At 38.4% G+C, this 23,080-nt stretch overlaps 1 protein-coding gene across 1 annotated transcript in view; it reads left to right on the top strand.

Annotated features, from left to right (window-relative positions):
* The first annotated feature begins 6,904 nt into the window (after positions 1–6,904).
* The window catches only part of LOC127619177 (neurotensin receptor type 1-like), a 60,086-nt gene continuing 43,910 nt past the window's right edge, over positions 6,905–23,080 (top strand). Inside the window, exon 1 of the mRNA XM_052091968.1 lies at positions 6,905–7,664. Coding sequence (XP_051947928.1) covers positions 6,996–7,664 — 669 coding nt within the window. The 5' untranslated portion in view covers positions 6,905–6,995. The remainder of the gene's footprint in view (positions 7,665–23,080) is intronic.

Here is a 23,080-nt window from a genome sequence, read left to right as displayed (position 1 = left end):
TTACTGATTCATGTTATGCAGTTAACAAATGGTAAAAAATAGAAACTTTTCTTTGTAAAGTGTTTCCTAAAACTTGAAAATACTCGAATCAACGCATAAAACTAAATCAAAACACAACTTTATCATTACTGAATTGAAACTAACAACCGCACTCTCATTAGACTTCTTGCCCTTCCACTTGCTTTCACTATTTCATGTTTGAAATGGTGGTGTTGTGAATTATTGCTGTTGTTATGGCAAATCCTCTTGGGTTCTGACCTTTCAAATGAAATCACCTGCTTAGTGATCAAGAATGTACTATTCTAATACTCTGTTGTGTTTCACAACCAACAAAAGATGTTTACCCAGTATTGAATTAAATACTTAATATATAATGTTAAATACTTTCCCTGTTAAAACAATGGTTAATTAGTAATAATTACCCAATGTACATACATTTATGATAAATTTTACTATTAGCCAAGAATTAAAGAGAAAACATTACTGTATATGTTCATTCGGAAAGAAACAAATAACATAAAACATCTGCTCAGCTGACCACAACATTCAGATTTTTCATAAATGCATCAGTGCAAAGTTACTGATCAGTGATTGTGAAGAAAATTGATTATAACAACATTTCTGGGAAAACTCAAAAATCATTCTTTGTTGTTTTTCTTTCTTTATAAAGATAATTCAAAGTTTTTGATTTGGTTACATGATGAATGCCACTAATTTATCTCTATGCTTGTCTGCCAGTGTAGAAATGGCACAGGGATAAAATGGGGGACTTGCAGTGAATTCACAAAAAGGTAAATATTGTAATATTGACTGTGGCAATGCAATTTCAGCTGATACAGACTAGGATGCACTTCCTTAAACCCTTAAAGCTGATGAATTTTTGGGGGGATCTCCTGGGATAAGAGCGCATGATATTACCTCAGTGGAGGGAAAGGGCGTTAGGTGCAAGCATTACACCCGGTCAGTTGTTACCGCGTTATCGAGTTCTACCGGCTCGGACCTGAGAGGACACGGGATGAAACCGACTCAACCCTAAGATTGAAAAATCTCGTAAAGGTATTGGGTGTTGCCCAACCTGCTGCTTTGTATATGTCTGCTAAGGAGGTGCCTTTGGCCAGTGCCCACGAGGATGCCACACTTCTCGTCGAGTGTGCTCAAACCCGCAAGGGGGCGGGCATGGCCTGGGTGTGATAGGCCAATGCTATGGTGTCAATCACCCAGTGAGAAAGCCTCTGTTTGGCATTCCCTTTCCGCTGTCCACCAAAGCAGACAAAGAGCTGCTCAGAACGTCTAAAGGTCTACGTGTGGTCCAAATAGATACGCAAAGTATATACCGGACACAGCAACGAAGGGGCTGGGTCTGCCTCCTCCCGGGGCAGCGCTTGCAGGTTCACTACCTGGTCTCTGAAGGGAGTCCTAGGAACCTTGGGCATGTAGCCCGGTCGCGGTCTTGGGGTGACGTGAGTTTCTGCCGGACCGAACTCCAGGCAGGTGTCGCTGACAGAGAACGCTTGCAGGTCCCCAACCCTCTTGATGGAGGTGAGCTTGATCAGGAGGGCCGTCTTCAAGGAGAAGGCCTCAAGCTCAACTGAGTCAAGCAACTCGAAAGGGGGGTCTCTGAAGGCCTGAGAGGACCACTGAGAGAACCCAGGAGGGGAACAGGCTTGGTCGGGGAGGATTCAACTTCCGGCGCCTCTAAGGAACCTGATAATCAAGTCATGCTTACCCAAGGACTTGCCGTCCACTGCGTTGTGGTGGGCCACGATAGCGGCTACATACACCTTCAAGGTGGAGGGGGACAGCCTCCCCTCACACCACTCTTGCAGGGATGAAAGCACTGACTGAACTCCGCATCTCTGCGGGTCTTCAGACCGGGAAGAACACCAATTTGCGAACAAGCGCCACTTTGGGGCGTAAAGTTGCCTGGTAGAGGGAGCTCTGGCTTGGTTGATCGTGTCTACGACAGCAGGTGGTAGACCAAATAGATCTTCCGCATCCCATCAGGGGCCAGACGTGTCTTCTTGTCTTCTGTTTGCTTCTGCATGATTTGTGATCTTTGGAAATAATAAAAATTATTATCAAACTGGAGAGGAGGAGTGGGATATAAAATATATATAGCCATAAATGAGAGCATGTATGCATTATGTATATTTTATATGAAAGAATGTCCATTCAGAGAAGTTTTAAAATAAAGCAAACTGCTACATCATATTAAAGCATGTTTAAAAATGTGCATATGCAAGAGTTTGATTTACATTATGTTAGAACAAATGAAGATGGGCTGGACCAAATTAGTAGAGGGCAATTTTCATCATCCTCAAGACAGCTATAGTGAGGGCAGGTGAAGAACAGATTTATAAATCAGTGGACATTCACAAACCATTATTCTAGAGACAAGAGGTAGAGATCACATTATGCAAACGCCTTTTCATAAATCAACATTTATTTCCCTGGTTTCTGACAGGAATTACCCATGGGATCATTGTCTTTATTATTCTGCACAAACATTAAGATACCCCAAGTAGATGCAAATGAAACCTTAAGTTCTTAGATAAAAAACAACATAGAAAAAATCACCAAATATTTATTGACTTTTGATAATTAATGTTCAAAGTTATGTTGTGCATTTGGGCACAGGTTGTGGGGTTAGTTGGCACACTGTTAAAACACAAGTTTTTAAGTTTTAAGAGACAAGAAACACACAAAAAAAACTAAAACAAACAATCAACAGTTTATTTTAAACCAGAACAATAGAACAACTCATGTTAGTCTTCAATATTATGAGTAATGATTATGTAATTAATATAATGAATTTTATTAACATAATTATCATTTATATATACAAGTTTACAGTTTGTAATTAAAGTTTTTTTTTATTTTATTTGTATAAACTTGTATAAATACAGGCGTATGCAAAAGTTTAGGCACCCCTGACAATTTCCATGATTTTCATTTATAAATAATTGGGTGTTTGGCTCAGCAATTAACAGAAAATGTGCAATATGCATCAAAACGAAATTAGACAGGTGCATGAATTTGGGCACCCTTGTCATTTTGTTGATTTGAATACCTGTAACTACCTAGCACTGATTAATTGGAACACACAATTGATTTGGTGAGCTCATTAAGCCTTGAACTTCATAGACAGGTGTATCCAATCATGAGAAAGGGTATTTAAGGTGGCCAATTGCAAGTTGTTGTTCTCTTTCACTCTCCTCTGAAGAGTGGCAACATAGGGGCCTCAAAACAACTCTCAAATAACCTGAAAACAAAGATTGTTCGACATTATGGTTTAGGGGAAGGCTACAAAAAGCTGTCTCAGAGATTTAAGCTGTCTGTGTCCACTGTGAGGAACATAGTGAGGAAATGGAAGACCACAGGCACAGTTTTTGTTAAGGCCAGAAGTGGCAGGCCAAGTAAAATATCGGAGAGGCAAAGGCAAGGATGGTGAGAATGGTCAAAAACAGCCCACAGACCACCTCCAAAAACATATAACATCATCTTGCTGCAGATGGTGTCACTGTGCATCGTTCAACAATTCAGCGCACTTTGCACTAGGAGAAGCTGTCCGGGAGAGTGATGCGGAAGAAGCCTTTTCTGCACACACGCCACAAACAGAGTCCCTTGAGGTATGCAAATGCACATTTGGACAAGCCAGCTTCATTTTGCAAGAAGGTGCTGTGAACTGATGACACAAAGATGGAGTTATTTGGTCATAACAAGAGGCATTATGCATGGTGGCAAAAGAACACAGCGTTCCAAGACAAACACTTGCTACCCACAGTAATTTGGTGGAGGTTCCATCATGCTGTGGGGCTGTGTGGCCAGTGCCGGTACTGGGAATCTTGTTAAAGTTGAGGGTCGCATGGATTCCACTCAGTATCAGCAGATACTTGAGAATAATGTAGAGGAATCAGTCACAAAGTTGAAGTTTCGCCGGGGCTGGATATTTCAACAAGACAACGACCCAAAACAAAATCTACTCTGGCATTTATGCAGAGGAACAAGTACAATGTTCTGGAATGGCCATCCCATTCCCCAGACCTGAATATCATTGAAAATCTGTGGGGTGATTTGAAGCGGGCTGTCCATGCTTGGCAACCATCAAACCTAACTGAACTGGAGATGTTTTGCAAGGAGGAATGGTCCAAAATACCTTCATCCAGATTCCAGACACTCATTCCAGGCTATAGGAAGCGTCTAGAGGCAGTTATTTCTGCTAAAGGAGGCTTAACTAAACTCTGTTGGGGTGCCCAATTTTATGCACCTGTCTAATTTCGTTTTGATGCATATTGCACCAATAAACCTCATTTCACTACTGAAATATTACTGTGTCCTTCAGTTATTTGATAGATCAAAATAAAATTGCTGATCCAAACACCCAATTATTTATAAATGAAAATCATGGAAATTGTCAGGGGTGCCTAAACTTTTGCATATGCCTGTATATAAATCTTAGCTTAAACTTGTTTTATATCAATTCAAAACATTTTTAATCACACAAATGAAAGGAACCAAGGGTATCGCTAGTTTAGATTGAACTGTTTGTAAGTGTAATAGGTCTAATAATAATAATAATAATAATAATAATAAATATAGCTGCTAGCAGATATTAACGGGTTCAATCCTTTTAAGAACTTTCAAAGTATACAAAAAAGGAATGTATTTGTATATGTATATGTACTTTGTAAGTTGCTGAATTTGTAAACTGGTGTTAAATATGACTGATGTCTTGTGTTCAACGATCCTTACACAGGATAATTATTATGGTGGTCATTTTTTTTACTTTTTAACTGTTATAAAGCCACAATGCACCCAATCTCCAAAAAGGTTTTAGATGTCTGAATTTTTATTTTAGGAATTATAGGCTTTTGGATACACTTGGTCAAACCCACATGATAAATGCAACCCCTAAATACCTAAATAAATAACTAAAGTTCAACTTTTCTTTGATATTTATTGACCTAGGGAGTCCTAGATGTAGTTCACAATAGCAGATAACATTGAATAATATACAATAATTTACACACCATTTATACAGCAATTTTCTGAAAAATGATTGGCTGCTGGCGGCCATGTTTTTTTATTTGTCTTAGTCATATTGTAGTATATGTAAGCATTTGGCCCCTACAAGATGCATACCGATTTTCAACTTCATTGATAATACAGTTGCAGAGTTATGAGCTTTTTTTGTGGTAGCGCCCCCTATAGGCTTATGTTTTCGCAATTTTGTATGCAGACTCAAAATGTGTTGTATATATGTATCAAGTTTCGTAACTTTTGGCCTTTTTGTTTGGCAGATATTGGTCAATATGCACAAAATAGATGACGCCTGACCAATTAGTTGGCTTATATCTTTGCAACGCTTTGTCAAGTCAAAAGTTTTTGTCAGGAGGGTTCATAGTAGACACACACCAATTGTTGTGAGAATCAGATACACGGCCTAGGAGGAGTTTGAAAAAGTAGCATTTTTAGAAAATTAGAATAGCGGAAACATTTTATAAAATGCCATAAAACGAAGATATACATTTTGTAGGTCTTGGTGCATATTTTGAGATTATTCAACTCGGTTGCAGAGTTATTGGTGAAAAGGTAAATGTCCTTGTCATAGCGCCACCTTGTGGCAGATTTTCATAAAACTTGGTACACAGCCTCATACTAACACTGTCTACAAACATCTCAAGTTTCTTAACGGTCGGCCATTAATATTTGATGTTATTAGTTGCTGAAAATTGATTGGCTACTGGCGGACATATTTTTTATTTGTCCAACTGATATTGTAGTATATGTTAGCCTTTGGCATCTACAAGACGCATACCAATTTTCAACTGCATTGATCATACGGTTGCGGAGTTATTAGCGGTTTTTTTAGTTGTAGCGCCCCCTATAGGCGAAACGTTTTGCAACTTTGTGTGCATCCTCAGAATGTCCTGTTATCTAAGTTTATCAAGTTTCGTAACATTTGGCCTTTTCGTTTGGTAGATATTGGTCAATACGTAAACACGGACGACAGCTTTGAAAATTCGAAGATATAATGGCTTATATCTTCATATGCTTTGACGAATCAAATTTCCTTTGATAACTTTTTGTCAAGAGGTTTCATAGTAGACACATGACAATTTTAGTGTGAATCGGACATATGGCGTAGGAGGAGTTTTGCAAATTGCAAATTAGCGCGAAAATTTCATGACAGAAGATATAGATTTTGTTCGTCTTGAGCCAAAGAATGGTCTAGTATTTATAGGACCACTATAAATTTATGGGATCACTATAGCACCACCTTGAGGCCGATCGAGCTGAAACTTTGATATGCTGTAGTGTTCTGGGGGACTACCTTCCCTCAAAGTTTCAGCTCTCTACAACTTACGGTTTGGTCTGCACAATCAGTTTTAGGGCAGAATAATAAAAATAATAATACAAATCCTTACAATTACAATAGGTTTCTCGCCCTTCGGGCTTGAACCCTAATAAGTATTATTATTATTATTATGCAGTTTAATGTTATGTATATGTGTGTATTTAGAGGAATTAATTTGGTAAATATTGTGTATGAAGCCATTGAAGTTTATAAATTATGATCTGTTCTTTTTTAATTCCAAGTGTGATAACCCAAAAACCAATGTGCCAAAAAAAAAAAAAAAAAATGCCAACAAACTCCACTCACACTCTTTTGATAAATTATGTTAGTCAGCTAGTCAGATTTTGATCTGGATATTTCAACAAAGCAACGCTGAGATGGCAAACTCTTTCATATGGTCATGGTTATGAAGCCTTGCAGCAAAAATATACACTAATCGTTGAATGGCGCTGCGTCATTTGCTCAAGGCATGCGTTCAACCCGCCTCCTCTCCTCGTCGTATAAAAGCGTCTGAACATCTCCCTTCACAAAACTGACCAAGTTTAGAGCAGTGCCCATAGCTTTTACGCACATGTGACCAAAATGCGTTTAATTAGGCATACCTTGAGTGTTAATATTTAATGAGCTAAACGATATCATGGAGGTGAATACTACACTATTAGGACGCAACTTCATAGACTTGCGCATCTTTGCAGAGAAACTTCTGTCGTCTGCAAACCGGTCTCAACAATTTCCGGACAATGAAACGGACCGCGTCTCCCAAGAGGATTTGGACGTGAACACAGACATCTACTCCAAAGTTTTGGTCAGTGTGATTTATGTGCTGTTGTTTGTTGTCGGCTGTTTGGGGAACTCGATTACCTTGTATACACTTGTCACGAAGAAATCTCTTCAGAACCTCCAGTGTACGGTGCATTATCACCTGGCGAGTCTCGCCATATCCGACCTTCTCATCCTGATCCTTTGCATGCCCATTGAGTTGTACAACTTCATCTGGGTGCATCATCCCTGGGCTTTTGGGGAGGCGGTTTGCAAAGGTTACTACTTTCTGAGGGACGGCTGCTCCTATGCGACGGCGTTCAACATCGCCAGTCTGAGCGTGGAGCGCTTCATGGCCATCTGTCACCCGTTCAAGGCGAAGAGCATCATGTCGCGAAGCCGCACCAAGAAACTCATCAGCGCCATGTGGCTAGCGTCTTTTTTGCTGGCCACCCCGATGCTCTTCACTATGGGACAGCGTGTCGTGGACAGTGAGTTCATTTGCACCACCATCGTGTCCTCGATAAGTGCCAAAACCGTCCTACAGGTGAGTGCGCACAAGCACTCTTTACATTCTTGGAATGAATGGAGCATTCCCGAAATGATTTGGTGATATCCATTTGGCATTGGATCGAAGAAAATGTGTCTTATCGAAATGAACAACCTGTTGCATACTATTTCTTGTTAATTATTAATAAAATATGTAATAGACCATATTCAACATCCATGCAAGGAAAACTCATACAGAAATCTGATATATGGCCATGTAGCCTGTATGAACACATATACAATTATTGTTCATAAATTTAGGCATGTACATATTCAAATTCCATTTGAACATACATAAAGTAATAAATATCAAGAGAACCTTGGCTACATACAGTATGTGTTTTAAATGTATTGCCATATATCAGATTTCTGTATGGGACCAAAATACCTGAAATCGCTTATGGCAAACCATCATAATGGCCATTGTAATTACAGAGATGGGAATATTGTTTTTTAATTTATATGATCCTTTAGCTAATAATATCTCAACAGTTGCGTATTTTATTCTGAACCACAAGGGTAGCTGTTAACTTGTCAGTTATTTATTATTCCCCTTTGGTTCTTTTGAAATTGCAAATTAAATGTTGATGAGCTGATTATTCAAACATATATAAAATGATGAGCATTGTTTTGCAGCAGCGTTCTGATTGCACACACTTTTTCCTGTTTGAGCAATGATGGTCAAAATATACATAAGTGGTTCTTATGAATTTAACGACTTCAGTTGTTGTAAATATAAATACATAACACAATTTCCTTCTAAATATCTGTTTTACTCTTAAGGCACCTTATCTAACTAACAATAAATAAACTAAATGAACAAAAAAATAGGAATTTTCTTTCTTAAATGCAATGTGATTGTTCTCTGTGTCCTGAAGTTAATACTGATTGCCTGGAAATAGAAACATTATTCTTTGACTCTTGGAAATTGTCCTCACTGGATTAAACAGCATGCCCACCTTATTCTTTTTTATTACACCATTGAAACAAATGTAGTCTGGAATGCAATCTTTTTACAAGGACCATCTTATGCTTAAACACAAAACACATACACAATACAGGGTACAAAAAAGGTCACCTGTGGAGTTCTAGCATGAGAGGCAAAGAAAAATATGTATATATCATTTTATATCATTTACATCATTCAGTCCTTGAAGTGCATGTGGCTGGATGAGGACAGTGGACACAGCCAATGAGTCACAATATGAATCAGACAGAGCCTGCATAACTGAAAAGAGAATGAGCAAAAGGAAATAGACAATTTATGAATATATATATACAGTAATAAATACTAGAATGAAAAAAAAAAAGATGTAGCTTATGGTGAGAAGTGCAAAGAGAAATAGAAAAAATGGTGAGTAAATGAATGATGGATGAATTTGTAATGACAAATTTCATTAGTTATTATTGTGTTGTGTGAATGCATGTGTGCGTGCATGTCATGCTGAGACATTGTGTTTAGACATTTTGTTTGAATAGCAGCTATTTCACACAAGGCAAACAGTTTATCGTGCTTCAATCTCAGCAAACTGGAAGCTGGTTATTACAGATACCCCCAAGATGTCATCTTTAAAATGCAAAGGTTTCACAGTATGAAATATGATGGCATATTATTTATTGCTATACCAATATATACCTGAAATTCAAGTGCCCTTTAGGACACAAAATTATTTGTTGAATCTCCGCAGAAAGGACATAATGGTCTTTTCTTACATTTTGAGATGAGGTATAACCTCGCCAGTCACCACATATGATAAAATGTAAACTGCCACAAATATGTATGAAGTCCTCTCTGTTCAATATGTGATGTAATGGGTTTTTGAATATGAGCAATTTGTCTTGGGAAAATGCAATGTTCTTCTCAATCCATATTGTTATATAGTCCCCTGTGCATAAACCCTCTCCCCTACATACAGTAGTTTAGCTCAGTTGATTCCTTTGTATTAATGCTCTCTAATGGTTCATCATGTTTAATATGTTTGTTTGTCTAAAATTAATCTTGTACTGCTAGTACTTAGATACAAATATATAAATAAATAGAGCCATCTATATACAGTATATATTTATAGTACTGTAGCAGGCAATGATGCTGGCACTGAAAGATGGCTGATAGCTGAGAGCAGGCTGGCACAAATAAGTGTTTTGGCAGGTGTTTAGACGAACTTTAGCCACGGAGAGAGTGAGCGAATTTGAGGCCAATTATCCAGCAAAGTAAAACTTTACCATTTCATTTAATAGTACAAACATCATTCATAAACCACAGCATTCTGTATTTCACAGAATAGGACACCTGGGCGAAAATGCCTTGTTGATGCTAGAGGTCAGAGGAGAATGGACCGATTGATTCAAGCTGATAGAAGAGCAACTTTGCCTGAAATAACCACTCGTTACAACCGAGGTATGCAGCAAAGCATTTGTGAAGCCACAACACGCACAACCTTGAGGCGGATGGGCTACAACAGCAGAAGACCCCACCGGGTACCACTCATCTCCACTACAAATAGGAAAAAGAGGCTACAATTTGCAAGAGCTCACCAAAATTGGACAGTTGAAGACTGGAAAAATGATGCCTGGTCTGATGAGTCTCGATTTCTGTTGAGACATTCAGATGGTAGAGTCAGAATTTGGCGTAAACAGAATGAGAACATGGATCCATCATGCCTTGTTACCACTGTGCAGGCTGGTGGTGGTGGTGTAATGGTGTGGGGGATGTTTTCTTGGCACACTTTAGGCCCCTTAGTGCCAATTGGGCATCGTTTAAATGCCACGGCCTACATGAGCATTGTTTCTGACCATGTCCATCCCTTTATGGCCACAGGGCTTAAAGTATTCCGGCCGGGGGCCGGATTTCCGGCTTGAGGGCAGGTCCGGCCTCTGGCGCAGGCAAAATTTATTAATCAGGCTGCAAATTACAGTCGGACGCACTTTCGGCGCGGACGCGCTTGGAAAAAACGAGTGCGCCGCTTCCATTATGAGCGCGCATACCGCGCGGCTGCATTTGAAACTGGGAACTTGAATGCGGTTTAATATTTTCGAGTCAATTGATTTCACCTACCAATCATATGAGAGGAGCGCAGCTCTAACTAACGTCACAAGCCTATCAGAAGCAGAGCAGGGCGGGTCCTGGCAACAGTGTGATTGAGATCCATACCTCACGTTAGCGTCGTCGGTGAAAGCATGGAGCGCAGAACTCCAGAAACAACATTAGGTGACTTAATGTCATCATGGATGAAAAGAAAGGAGATGTGAGTTGGTTGATTTCAGTAAATTAGCTCAGGTCAGCATAATCATATTTTCTGTCTACACCTTTTGATGTTAGCCTTACGTTGACTGAGCTAACATTAACATACACTGCTGCTAGGTAACTTCAGACTGTTAGTTAAATATTTAATGTAGAACATTCTGTGTAGCTTACTAAAAAACATTATGTGTAGGCCTACCATGAAAACGAGTCCACTTTAAACCGCTTTATTTTCTGTCAGCAATGTATGACAAGTAACGTTGCAGTGTGTATGCGCACCTTTAGTGCTGTCAACGTTAACGTATGCGATTTCTTTTTTTTTGTCCAGCTTTAATGTTTTAAAATATTTAACACAGTTAACGCTGCATCCGTTCTTTGTCATTCTTTAGCTCTTATTAGTTATTAGTTTGTCCACCAAATGCTTTAAACCATTAATGTGCGACAAGACAAAAGAGAACGCACTTCAGTAAATGTCCTCCTCACACACACACACACACACACACACGAGGCACAAAAAGTCGCGAACCAGTATCGAATTCTCTTTCGCGCTTGAACGAACAATAACACACACATTTATGCCAAAATGTCCGTTTTGTCGAGTATCCTCACAAGAATCAATCATTATTAACTTTAAATGAGTTAAATAAAATCTTAAATGGAAGTAAAGAGTAGTGAGAGAATGAGACGCGTGAGATCCTGTCACCAGCTGTAGATCTTAAAGTGACAGTAGCCACTAATTCTGTCTGTCAGTAAAGTTAACCAAAGAACAAAGGGAACAGAGAAAACTACTAACTACTCTTTGACTAAAGAACGCTTGTAGCTTTAATAAGGATTAATCGAATTTAATTTATAATTTATGCATTGCAGACTATTTTATAACCCTAAAATTTAGTATACTAAATAAAATATCAGTGGTACTGGCCTTCATTAATAAAAAGATGCCATTAAGATACAGCCGTAATACTTAAAAATAAATGGTTCCATTTGAAGATAAGTCCGTCTCTGCAAAACAACCCCCCCCAAAAAAAAAGTTCAGGCTCAGCAATTTTTTTCACTTTAAGCCCTGTGGCCACCATGTACCCATCCTCTGATGGCTACTTCCAGCAGGATAATGCACCATGTCACAAAGCTCGAATCATTTCAAATTGGTTTCTTGAACATGACAATGAGTTCACTGTACTAAAATGGCCCCTACAGTCACCAGATCTCAACCCAATAGAGCATCTTTGGGATGTGGTGGAACGGGAGCTTCGTGCCCTGGATGTGCATCCCACAAATCTCCATCAACTGCAAGATGCTATCCTATCAATATGGGCCAACATTTCTAAAGAATGCTTTCAGCACCTTGTTGAATCAATGCCACGTAGAATTAAGGCAGTTCTGAAGGCGAAAGGGGGTCAAACACAGTATTAGTATGGTGTTCCTAATAAACCTTTAGGTGAGTGTATATTTCACTGTTAAAAGTGAAAATGTGCCATTGTAACCTTAAGGACATTTTTCTACCTCATCTGACATTTAATAATGACTTTTGTTGGTGTAACCTAATGTAGTCAGGTTCATTCAGCCGTATTCAATAATATATTTGAATTAAAAAAAAAAACTGTTAATTTAGAAATTACCACATAAAACTAAATTTATTAGGTTACCTGACAAAACATAATTTAGTGTGAGAAACATGTAAACTATGCAAAACTATGTACCAAACATTTAAAAAAAATAGCTTTTTGCATTTAATTAAAATTCCCTTTTTAATCCTTAAATGCATGATAATTTCACCAAACAGCCTTACATATTTGGGTCTTTAGAGACCTGGCATGTATATTTATCAAACATTTGTTTAACATTTTCAAAATATTTTCAATGCAATTAGAAAATAATAAAACATAATATATATATATATATATATATATATATATATATATATATATATATATAATGCATCCAGAAATTATGTTACAGCCTTATTCCAAAATTGATTAAATTCATTGTTTTCCTCAAAATTCTACAAACAATACCCCATAATGACACCGTGAAAGAAGTTTGTTTGAAATCTTTGCAAATTTATTACAAATAAAAAATGAAACAAAAAAAAAATCACATGTACATAAGTATTCACAGCCTTTGCCATGATGCTCAAAATTGAGCTCAGGTGCATCCTGTTTCCACTGATCATCCTTGAGATGTTTCTACAACTTGACTGTAGAATTCAGTTGATTGGACATGATTTGGAAAGGCACACACCTGTCAATATAAGGTCCCACAGTTAACAGTGCATGTCAGAGCACAAACCAAGCCATGAAGTCCAAGGAATTGTCAGAAAAAATTGACAGGATTGTATCGAGGCACAAATCTGGGGAAGGGTACAGAAAAATGTCTCCAGCATTGAAGGTTCCAATGAGCACTGTGGCCTCCATCATCTGTAAATGGAAGAAGTTTGGAACCACCAGGACTCTTCCTAGAGCTAAATGGCCGGCCAAAATGAGAGATCAGGGGAGAAGGGCCTTAGTCAGGGAGCTGACCAAGAAACCGATGGTCTCTCTGACAGAGCTCCAGCGTTTCTCTGTGGAGAGAGGAGAACCTTCCAGAAGAACAACCATCTCTGCAGCACTCCACCAATCAGGCCTGTATAGTAGAGTGGCCAGACAGAATCCACTCCTCTGTAAAAGGCACATGACAGCCCGCCTGGAGTTTGCCAAAAGGCACCACAAGGACTCTCAGACCATGAGAAACAAAATTCTCTGGTCTGATGAAAGAAAGATTGAACTCTTTGGCCTGAATGGCAAGCGTCATGTCTGGAGGAAACCAGCCACCGCTCATGACCTGGCCAATACCATCCCTACAGTGAAGCATGGTGGTGGCAGCATCATGCTGTGGGGATGTTTTTCAGCGGCAGGAACTGGGAGACTAGTCAGTATCGAGGGAAAGATGACATCCTTGATGAAAACCTGCTCCAGAGCGCACTGGACCTCAAACTTCCAACAGGACAACGACCCTAAGCACACAGCCAAGATAACAAAGATGTGGCTACAGGACTCTGTTAATGTCCTTGAGTGGCCCAGCCAGAGCCCAGACTTGAACCCGATGGAACATCTCTGGAGAGATCAGAAAATGGCTGTGCTCCGATGCTCCCCATCCAACCTGATGGAGCTATAGAGGTCCTGCAAAGAAGAATGGGAGAAACTGCCCAAAAATAGTTGTGCCAAGCTTGTAGCATCATACTCAAAAAGACTTGATGCTGTAATTGCTGCCAAAGTTGCTTCAACAAAGTATTGAGCAAAGGCTGTGAATACTTATGTACATGTGATTTTCTTTTTTTCGTTTTTATTTTTTATGAATTTGTAAAGATTTCAAACAAACTTCTTTCATGTTGTCATTATGAGGTATTGTTTGTAGAATTTTGAGGAAAATAATGACTTTAATCCATTTTAGAATAAGGCTGTAACATAACAAAATGTGGAAAAAGTGAAGCACTGTGAATACATTCCGGATGCACTGTTTGTGTGTATATATATATATATATATATATATATATATATATATATATATATACACACATTTGAAGTGAGAAGTTTACGTACACCTTTTTTCACATAGTCCATTTTTCACAGTTCCTGACACATAATCTTAGAAAACATTCCCTGTCTTAGGTCAGTTAGAATGTGAAATGTCAGAATGATAGTAAAGAGAATAATTTATATCAGCTTTTATTTATTTCATCACATTCCCAGTAGGTCAGAAGTTTATATGCACATTGTCAATATTTGATTGTTTAACTTGGGTCAACATTTTTGGGTAGCCTTCCACAAGCTTCTAACAATATGTTGCTGGAATTTTTGCCCATTCCTCCAGACAGAATCGGGGTAGCCGTGTAAGGTTTGTATGCCTCCTTGTTCGCACATACTTTTTCATTTCTGCACACAAATTGTCGATCGGATTGAGGTCAGGTCTTTGTGATGGCCACTACAACTACACTACCTTAACTTTGTTGTTCTTAAGCCATTTTGTCACAACTTTTGAATTATGCTTGGGGTCATTGACCATTTGCGTCTGAGCTTTAACTTTCTGGCTGATGTCTTGAGATTGCTTCAATATATCTGCATATTTTCCTTCCTCATGATGCCATCTATTTTGTGAAGTGCACCAGTCCCTCCTGCAGCAAAGCACCCCCACAACATGATGATGCCACCCCCATGCTTCACGGTTGGGATGGTGTTCTTTGGCTTGCAAGCCTTACCCTTTTTCCTCCAAACATATCAATGGTCATTATGGTTAAACTTTTGTTTCATTAGACAAGAGGACATTTCTTCAAAAAGTAAAATCTGTCCCCATGTGCACTTGCAAATTGTAGTCTGGCTTTTTTGTGGTTTTGGAGCAGTGGCTTCTTCCTTGCTGAGCAGCCTTTCAGATTATGTCGATATAGGACTCATTTTACTGTAGCTATAGATATTTTTCTGCCTGTTTCCTCCAGCATCTTCACAAAGTCCTTTGCTGTTGTTCTGGGATTGATTTGCACTTTTCACACCAAACTACATTCATCTCTAGGAGACAGAATGCATCTCCTTTCTGAGCAGCATGATGGCTGCGTGTTCCCATGGGGTTTATACTTGTGTACTATTGTTTGTACAGATGAATGTGGTACTTTCAGGCATTTGGAAATTGCTCTCAAGGATGAGCCATTCGTTTAGAGGTCCACAATTTGTTTCTGGGTCTTGATTTCTTTTAATTTTGCCATGATGTCAAGGCACAGTTAACTTAGTGTATGTAAACTTCTGACCCACTGGAATTGTGATATAATCAGATAAAAGTGAAATAATCTATCTGTAAACAATTGTTGGAAAAATTACTCATGTCATGCTCTTGCCAAAACTATAGTTTGCTAATATTAAATCTGTGGAGTGGGAAAAAAATAGTTTTAATGACTTCAACCTAAGTGACTTCAAATGTGTGTATATACAAGTGAAACTCGAAAAATTAGAATATCGTGCAAAAGTTCATTAATTTCAGTAATTCAACTTAAAAGGTGAAACTAATATATTATATAGACTCATTACAAGCAAAGTAAGATATTTCAAGCCTTTATTTGATATAATTTTGATGATTATGGCTTACAGCTTATGAAAACCCCAAATTCAGAATCTCAGAAAATTAGAATATTACATGAAATCAATAAAAAAAAGGATTTTAAATACAGAAATGTCGGCCCTCTGAAAAGTATAATCATGCATATGTACTCAGTACTTGGTTTGGGCCCCTTTTGCATTAATTACTGCCTCAATGCGGCGTGGCATGGATGCTATCAGCCTGTGGCACTGCTGAGGTGTTATGGAAGACCAAGATGCTTCAATAGCGGCCTTCAGCTCTTCTGCATTGTTTGGTCTCATGTCTCTCATCTTTCTCTTATAATGCCCCATAGATTCTCTATGGGGTTCAGGTCAGGCGAGTTTGCTGGCCAATCAAGCACAGTAATACCATGGTCATTGAACCAGGTTTTGGTACTTTTGGCAGTGTGGGCAGGTGCCAAGTCCTGCTGGAAAATGAAGTCAGCATCTCCATAAAGCTTGTCTGCTGAAGGAAGCATGAAGTGCTCTAAAATGTCCCGGTAGACGGCCGCGCTGACTCTGGACTTAATAAAGCACAGTGGACCAACACCAGCCGATGACATGGCTCCCCAAACCAACACAGACTGTGGAAACTTCACACTCAACTTCAAGCATCTTGGATTGTGTGCCTCTCCATTCTTCCTCCAGACTCTGGGACCTTGGTTTCCAAATGAGATGCAAAATTTGCTCTCATCAGAAAAGAGGACTTTGGACAACTGAGCAACAGACCAGTTCTTTTTTTCTTTAGCCCAGGTAAGACGTTTGACATTTGAAGCCCATGTCCAGGACCCGTCTGTGTGTGGTGGCTCTTGATGCAGTAACTCCAGCCTCAGTCCACTCCTTGTGAAGCTCCCCACACATATGAATGGCCTTTTCCTGACAATCCTCTCCAGGCTACGGTCATCCCTGCTGCTTGTGCACCTTTTTCTTCCACACTTTTCCCTTCCACTTAACTTTCTATTAGTGTGCTTTGATACAGCACTTTGAGAACATCCAACTTCTTTTGCAATTACCTTTTGAGGCTTTCCCTCCTTGTGGAGGGTGTCAATGATGGTTTTCTGCACAACTGTCAGGTCAGCAGTCTTCCCCATGATTGTGAATTCAACTGAACCAGACTGAGAGACCATTTAAAGGCTCAGGAACCCTTTGCAGGTGTTTAGCTGATTAGAGTGTGACACTTTGAGCCTACAATACTGAACCTTTTCACAATATTCTAATTTTCTGAGATTCTGAATTTGGGGTTTTCATAAGCTGTAAGCCATAATCATCAAAATTATATCAAATAAAGGCTTGAAATATCTTACTTTGCTTGTAATGAGTCTATATAATATATTAGTTTCACCTTTTAAGTTGAATTACTGAAATTAATGAACTTTTGCACGATATTCTAATTTTTCGAGTTTCACCTGTACATATTGATATTTTATTTTTCATATAGCAAAGAGATAATGCAACAAATCAGGAAACATGATTCATTACTTTCACACTGAATTATCATGAGACGTAACTGGCTGTCAAACTAAGCTACACAACACATAAGCTACACATAAGTACTATCTTTTCTCAGGCACTTATTGAGTCTAAATAGACACACAACTCCTAAATAATTTCATTAGTACACCCAAATTACATTAATCATATCATACAGTTCATGTGTTGTTCTTGCTATAGTTTGCTTCCATGGTGTTTCTTCATCAAACAACAATGTCGAATGTCTGATTTCTCCTGCCCAAAGCTTTATTGAGAGATGAATCCATAATTACTTTTTGTGAACAATTTGTGTCCAGCCTCATTCTCATATAGATCTGCCATGGATATTTAATGTCCATCACAAGCAATGGTCAGTCAGGAAAACACAGTAGTTGTTGAATGAATAAGTGAAGTTAAGATGAGAGTAACAGAGAGAAAGCAACACACTACATACTTTTTTGGCTTTGTAAGAGGACATTCAGATCCATTTTGAGTTTACAAAACAACATTTTAGTTGACCTGAATTGCAAAATGTGCTTTTACTTTTGTCCAACATCTTTTCCAAAGTGTGACTTACAGACACCTTATAGACTTTAGGGCAGCGGATATGGACAGTCTTACAGAGAGATCTTAAAATTATAGAGGAGAGGAGGGAATGGGGCAAGGTAGGGAAAAATGTGGTTTGAGTGATCAGATTACAAAACAAAATGTTTTGGATGCTCTTTAAACCTGTATTGAGTACTGTCCACTTGGATCAGCTGAGATGGATGTTAAAACCATGTAAACAGGGTCTGTGTGACATTTCTTTGATGTTATACAACTGTTTGATCATGTAATGTGTCTGTGTATGCATAAGAGAAAGAAAGATAGAAAAGAAAGTAAGAAAGAAAGCAAGTACGTGTAACATTTTAGTAACCATGGAAACCTCACTAGTCCACCTTGTCCAAGCAGCTTTGAATTTTTAACAAGACACATTGTAGACATGTGCTGTTATTTAAAGTGGTCAGATATTGCGGGTATCCTTACAGACCACACTACAGCCAAGGATTAAGACAATTACCTCATTATAGAGTCTCAAAATGTAATTCATTTGTTAAATCAAACAGTGCAGTGCTAGACTTAAATAAATTAGTACAAGCCGCAAAGAGCTTGGTTGAATAACTCCAACCTATTACAGTATTTCAGCTGTGTTTTATTAACATGTAATTTGCCTGTTGCTCTATTAGCCTGTTAATGATCCATTTCATCTCTTTTTCTTTTGGTTGTTTGGTGTAGTTGGGGAGCAAAAGCTGTACTGAGAGCTCTATTTATGTTCAAACAAAAATGAGCTCTGCTCAGTTGGTCTCACACAGTAACTCTCGAGAGTGTGCTAGAATCAGCCAGTCGTTGAGGTATGCGTATGCCTAGTTCCCTTAGCGAGGGCAGCCTCCGCGACCTTCATGAAGACGCGGGGGGACAGGGACAAGCCGAAGGGGAGGACCTTGTACTGATATGCTCAACCGTCGAATGCAAACCGTAGGAAGGAATGCTGTGTAGGAATGCTGTGGTCACAGCATTGTTTTAGTCAGGATCACCTGCTTTATTTATGTTTCAAGAAGTTTCACACAAAAAAGCGACAAATGCTTACAACTTAAACTTTTTTTCTCTGAGCTTTACTCGATATTGTGTATTTGGTATGTGAGTAAAAGAATATATGTTGTATTCTACTGGAGACCTTTCCGATCTGTATGTTTTGACCATATATTTGACAGTATGGTGTACAGTTAAATCATATTTAATTAATTATGAAAATTAAAAACGCCAATTAAAAAGCACCTGTTTGCCTATACACTGAAAAAAATGCTGTAAATTTACGCCCCAATTCCTACAGCAATTCTTAAATACAATAGTTTGCTGTTAAAAATTATGCATTCTGGGAGATCAAGAGCAGGCTTACTGTGAAGTGTCTAGTTTTACGGTAAATAGCTGTTGTTTGCGAAAAAACAAACAAACCTGTACACAGTAAAATAACAGTATAGCACTGCATTTTTGGTTATAATGGTGAAATATCCATTAGCATTTGCTCTTGAATAAGAATGTAACAATTTTTTTTAAATAAAGTAAACATGTACAAAAGTTTTTATTCAGACTTAATAGAAGTCTTAGTTTAATTAGTTGTTTTTTATTAATAGTTGTGTTTTGTTTGAAGTCACCATTATGGTGATTAGTGTTCTCTTGAGCTGGCACCTTGGACCTTCTTTATTATTATATTGTGTTCTTCCAGCCTGTCAGTTTGTGTTTAAGTAAAACACAATTTGTTGCACAAAATGAAGGCATTTTCTCTGAATACAATATCATTTTGTTTGTGTACTCGCAGAACAATACCGACAGACTAACTCGGAACTATAAATGCAGACCACGCCTATAGCGTAGACTCGATGCAGAAGTATAAACTGGCCGTAAGTCTCTGTGCAGTTCAAACGAGCAGGACCAATCAGACTGCAGGTAACAAATCAGGGTTTACAGACAGTGTTTGTCATGTGACAACATCAGAAAAGCAGAAAGATGCAGGACCTTGGCTTTGGCTTTTAAAATATGTTCTTCTTAATTTATTTCTTAAATATAATATGACTGTAACATTGTATTGTTATGTAATGCTATTATGTCTGGAACGTTAAGATTCAGTCATTACCATCCTATATTGTTGCTTCATTGTCCAGACTAAATAAACACACAGTGCCAGCATCTTAATTAAGGACTGCACTGGACTGTAGGAACATGAGAACAAGGTCCTCAATAGGCAGACACTCTTGCAGAATTTGATTTGCCACTTGATTTGTTTGTTTATTTGAGTGTGTGAGGCTGTTGCCTAAGTGAGCATACTGGCTGGAAAAGCTTTATGCAGAAATGGAATAGGAAATAAATTTTCCTGCACATTCTCCAACACTAACTGGATTCATACACAAAGATTTTTTTAATCATATGATGTTTAGAATGAGCATGTCTTCACCCAAAACCACCTGATATTTACTAGCAAATTACAAATCATAGTTTACTGCTGTGACATCCTAAATCCTTGGCTATTTACAGAAAAAGAGACAAGCCTTTCAATGTGTCCTGCCCAACCTTCCTGTTTTAATAGTAAAAGGTGTCAACACAGAAAAGAACTGCACTAGTCAAGTGATTTCATTGGGTTTTAATATACATAAAACATAAATAAATACAGCAAAAAACATGTAATATCATTTGGAGAGAATTTATGTAAATTCTGCAAACATGGGTGAGTTTGCACAGTGCACAAATAAATTTAAACTGGATTAAACTACACCAGTGCTAGTGCTACTCCATAATACCAACTCCTTCATTCAGATAAATTTCAATAGTCTCAAAACAAAAATGGCTATTTAATAAGGTGGCTGAACCAATCATTGGGAGCCTCTTTTAAATAGCCTTAGTGGTTTCCATGGAGATGGGGTCTTCCAGGTAGGTTTAATAGAAAGAGTGTGTGCATTCACTGGCATAACATTCCATCTATAATGCCTGTGAAATCAAAAAGAGAAGTAAAGACAGTTAGAATGATGCAATTGCAACTAACAAAGTCTTTAATCAGGATACATATTTTGGTAAATTACAGTATATACAGAAGTGTGCATTTGTTCTATTCATATGCATGCAACATTCTACTAATAGTGTTTTTGTACCTGTTTTCTTGTCAAAAGAATGGGACCAAATTGGGTTAATTTTTATCAAAGTCTTTGAAACCAGTGAAATTTTGATTGGATTGATAATGCCCCTTAATGTCTAAATATCTACAGAAATGTAATTTGTTTGCAGATATAGATATTGGTTTATTATATGTTTTATATTTTTAGTTTGTCTTCATAAACATTATATGAAGGGTTAGATTTATGGTTCTTAAAGGATCTTAGGGTTCTAAAAGCATTGTAAAGTGTTAGTACATAGTTGAAAACTGCTTACACAAAATATTTTCAAAAGTGGTAAAAAAATTATGCATGAATATTTTGCTTTTAATTTAGAACTGCAATGTTAATTTGCAGCAAACAGCATAATTAAAACTATTAGAAGGTACAATGATTGGCAGCTATTACTCATGAGACCTGTGTTTAGTTTTGAATTAGTACTCATGGCTTAACCTTTCATAGAAACACACGGTACAAGCAAAAAAGATGTTTTCTAACAGAACATATTTGAATCTGACATATTGTAACCCGCTCACACACACACAAGACGAGACAGTCACAATGTAAATCAAAACTGCTTTTATTTTTAAAGAGCAGACGAAGGTACAGTGGGGAAAATCCAGAGGGAGAATGGTCAAGGTAAGCGTAGGGTCGAGAGCCGGGGAATCAAAGTATAAACAAGGGGGCAAATCCAAAGAGAGAGGTCGAGGAAAGCGTAGGGTCAAAGCCGGGGTAATCAGAATGAGTAGCGGGAAGGACTAAACAGGGGAGCTAGGGGAACAAGAGAGCTGGCAAGCTAAGGGGTAACGAATCAAAGGGGGTCAAAACTAGACGAGACTAGCGGGGGGCAAAGACACGGGAATCTAAATACAATAACCAACGGGTGTGAAACGAATGTGCTGTGATATAAATAGGGGAACTAACGAGCGGTGCAGGTGTAACGAATAAAGGGGTGATTGAGACGAGTGCTGGTGAAACTAATGTGCAGGAGGATTGGAAGCGCGTGAGAAACTCGAGGAAGGGAGATTGCCTACGAGCATGTGAGCGAGAAGGAGCAAAGTGGGCGTGAGGGCTCGAGCGAGCAAAAAGAGCGTGAAAAGCTTGAGGGGGCGGAGTGAGGGAGTGTGCGTGCTAGGTGATGCGGGGAGAAGCAGAGGAGCGGGGTTCGTGACACATATCTGACCTTCCTCATTAAATATCCTAAAATATTGCCATCTTGTTTCCCTTTCAGTGGGTTTTTGATGTGTTAGAAAATACCAAAGCTTTTCCTGCAGACCTCTTTTTTTTTAATCTATCTGGACTCTTATTGTGAATTCCAGTCACCTTATGAACACCAGTTAACAAGGACTGCTTAAACCAACACCCTGTTCTTCCAAATTAGTGCTGATGAACATGCCAATAGTATTGTCTCGGTTTTTTCATAGAGTGCAGATGTCAGAACAGATGAGATTATACTGCTTTGGCAGCAGAAAAAAGAATGGAAGGGAATTCAAAAACAGCCTGTGCAATGTCTTTTGACAGAGTTCAAGGAATGTGACCAATAAAAAAAAAGAAAGAAAGAACTCCTTGTAGACTTTCCTTGGACATGTACATGTGCATGCATTTTGGGGTAGTGGACAGTGTTTGCAAGCTCTCAGAAGAACCATCTGTGAACTTTTATCCAAGTGCGAAGGGTGATTTTTCGCAATTACACACAATTTAGCTATTTACTGTATGTTAATACAGATTGTTAAATGAAACATAGTCAGCGTTTTAAAGGGTTAGTTTTAAAGGGTTAGCTCGCTCAAAAACACCCTGTATGACTTTCTTCCTTGAAATACAAAGTTATGAATATGACCTTTGCACAATAGCATTAGTGTTTCCTTTTCAACCCCCTCTGTGAAAATGTTTAACAGTTTTGTTAACTTGGACAGTCGCTGATTGT

The sequence above is a fragment of the Xyrauchen texanus genome, chromosome 25 (genome assembly GCF_025860055.1).
Source record: "Xyrauchen texanus isolate HMW12.3.18 chromosome 25, RBS_HiC_50CHRs, whole genome shotgun sequence".
In the NCBI taxonomy this organism is placed as follows: Eukaryota; Metazoa; Chordata; class Actinopteri; order Cypriniformes; family Catostomidae; genus Xyrauchen; species Xyrauchen texanus.
Note: the sequence above shows the minus strand (reverse complement) of the source record. Positions and strands in the feature narration are given on the sequence as shown.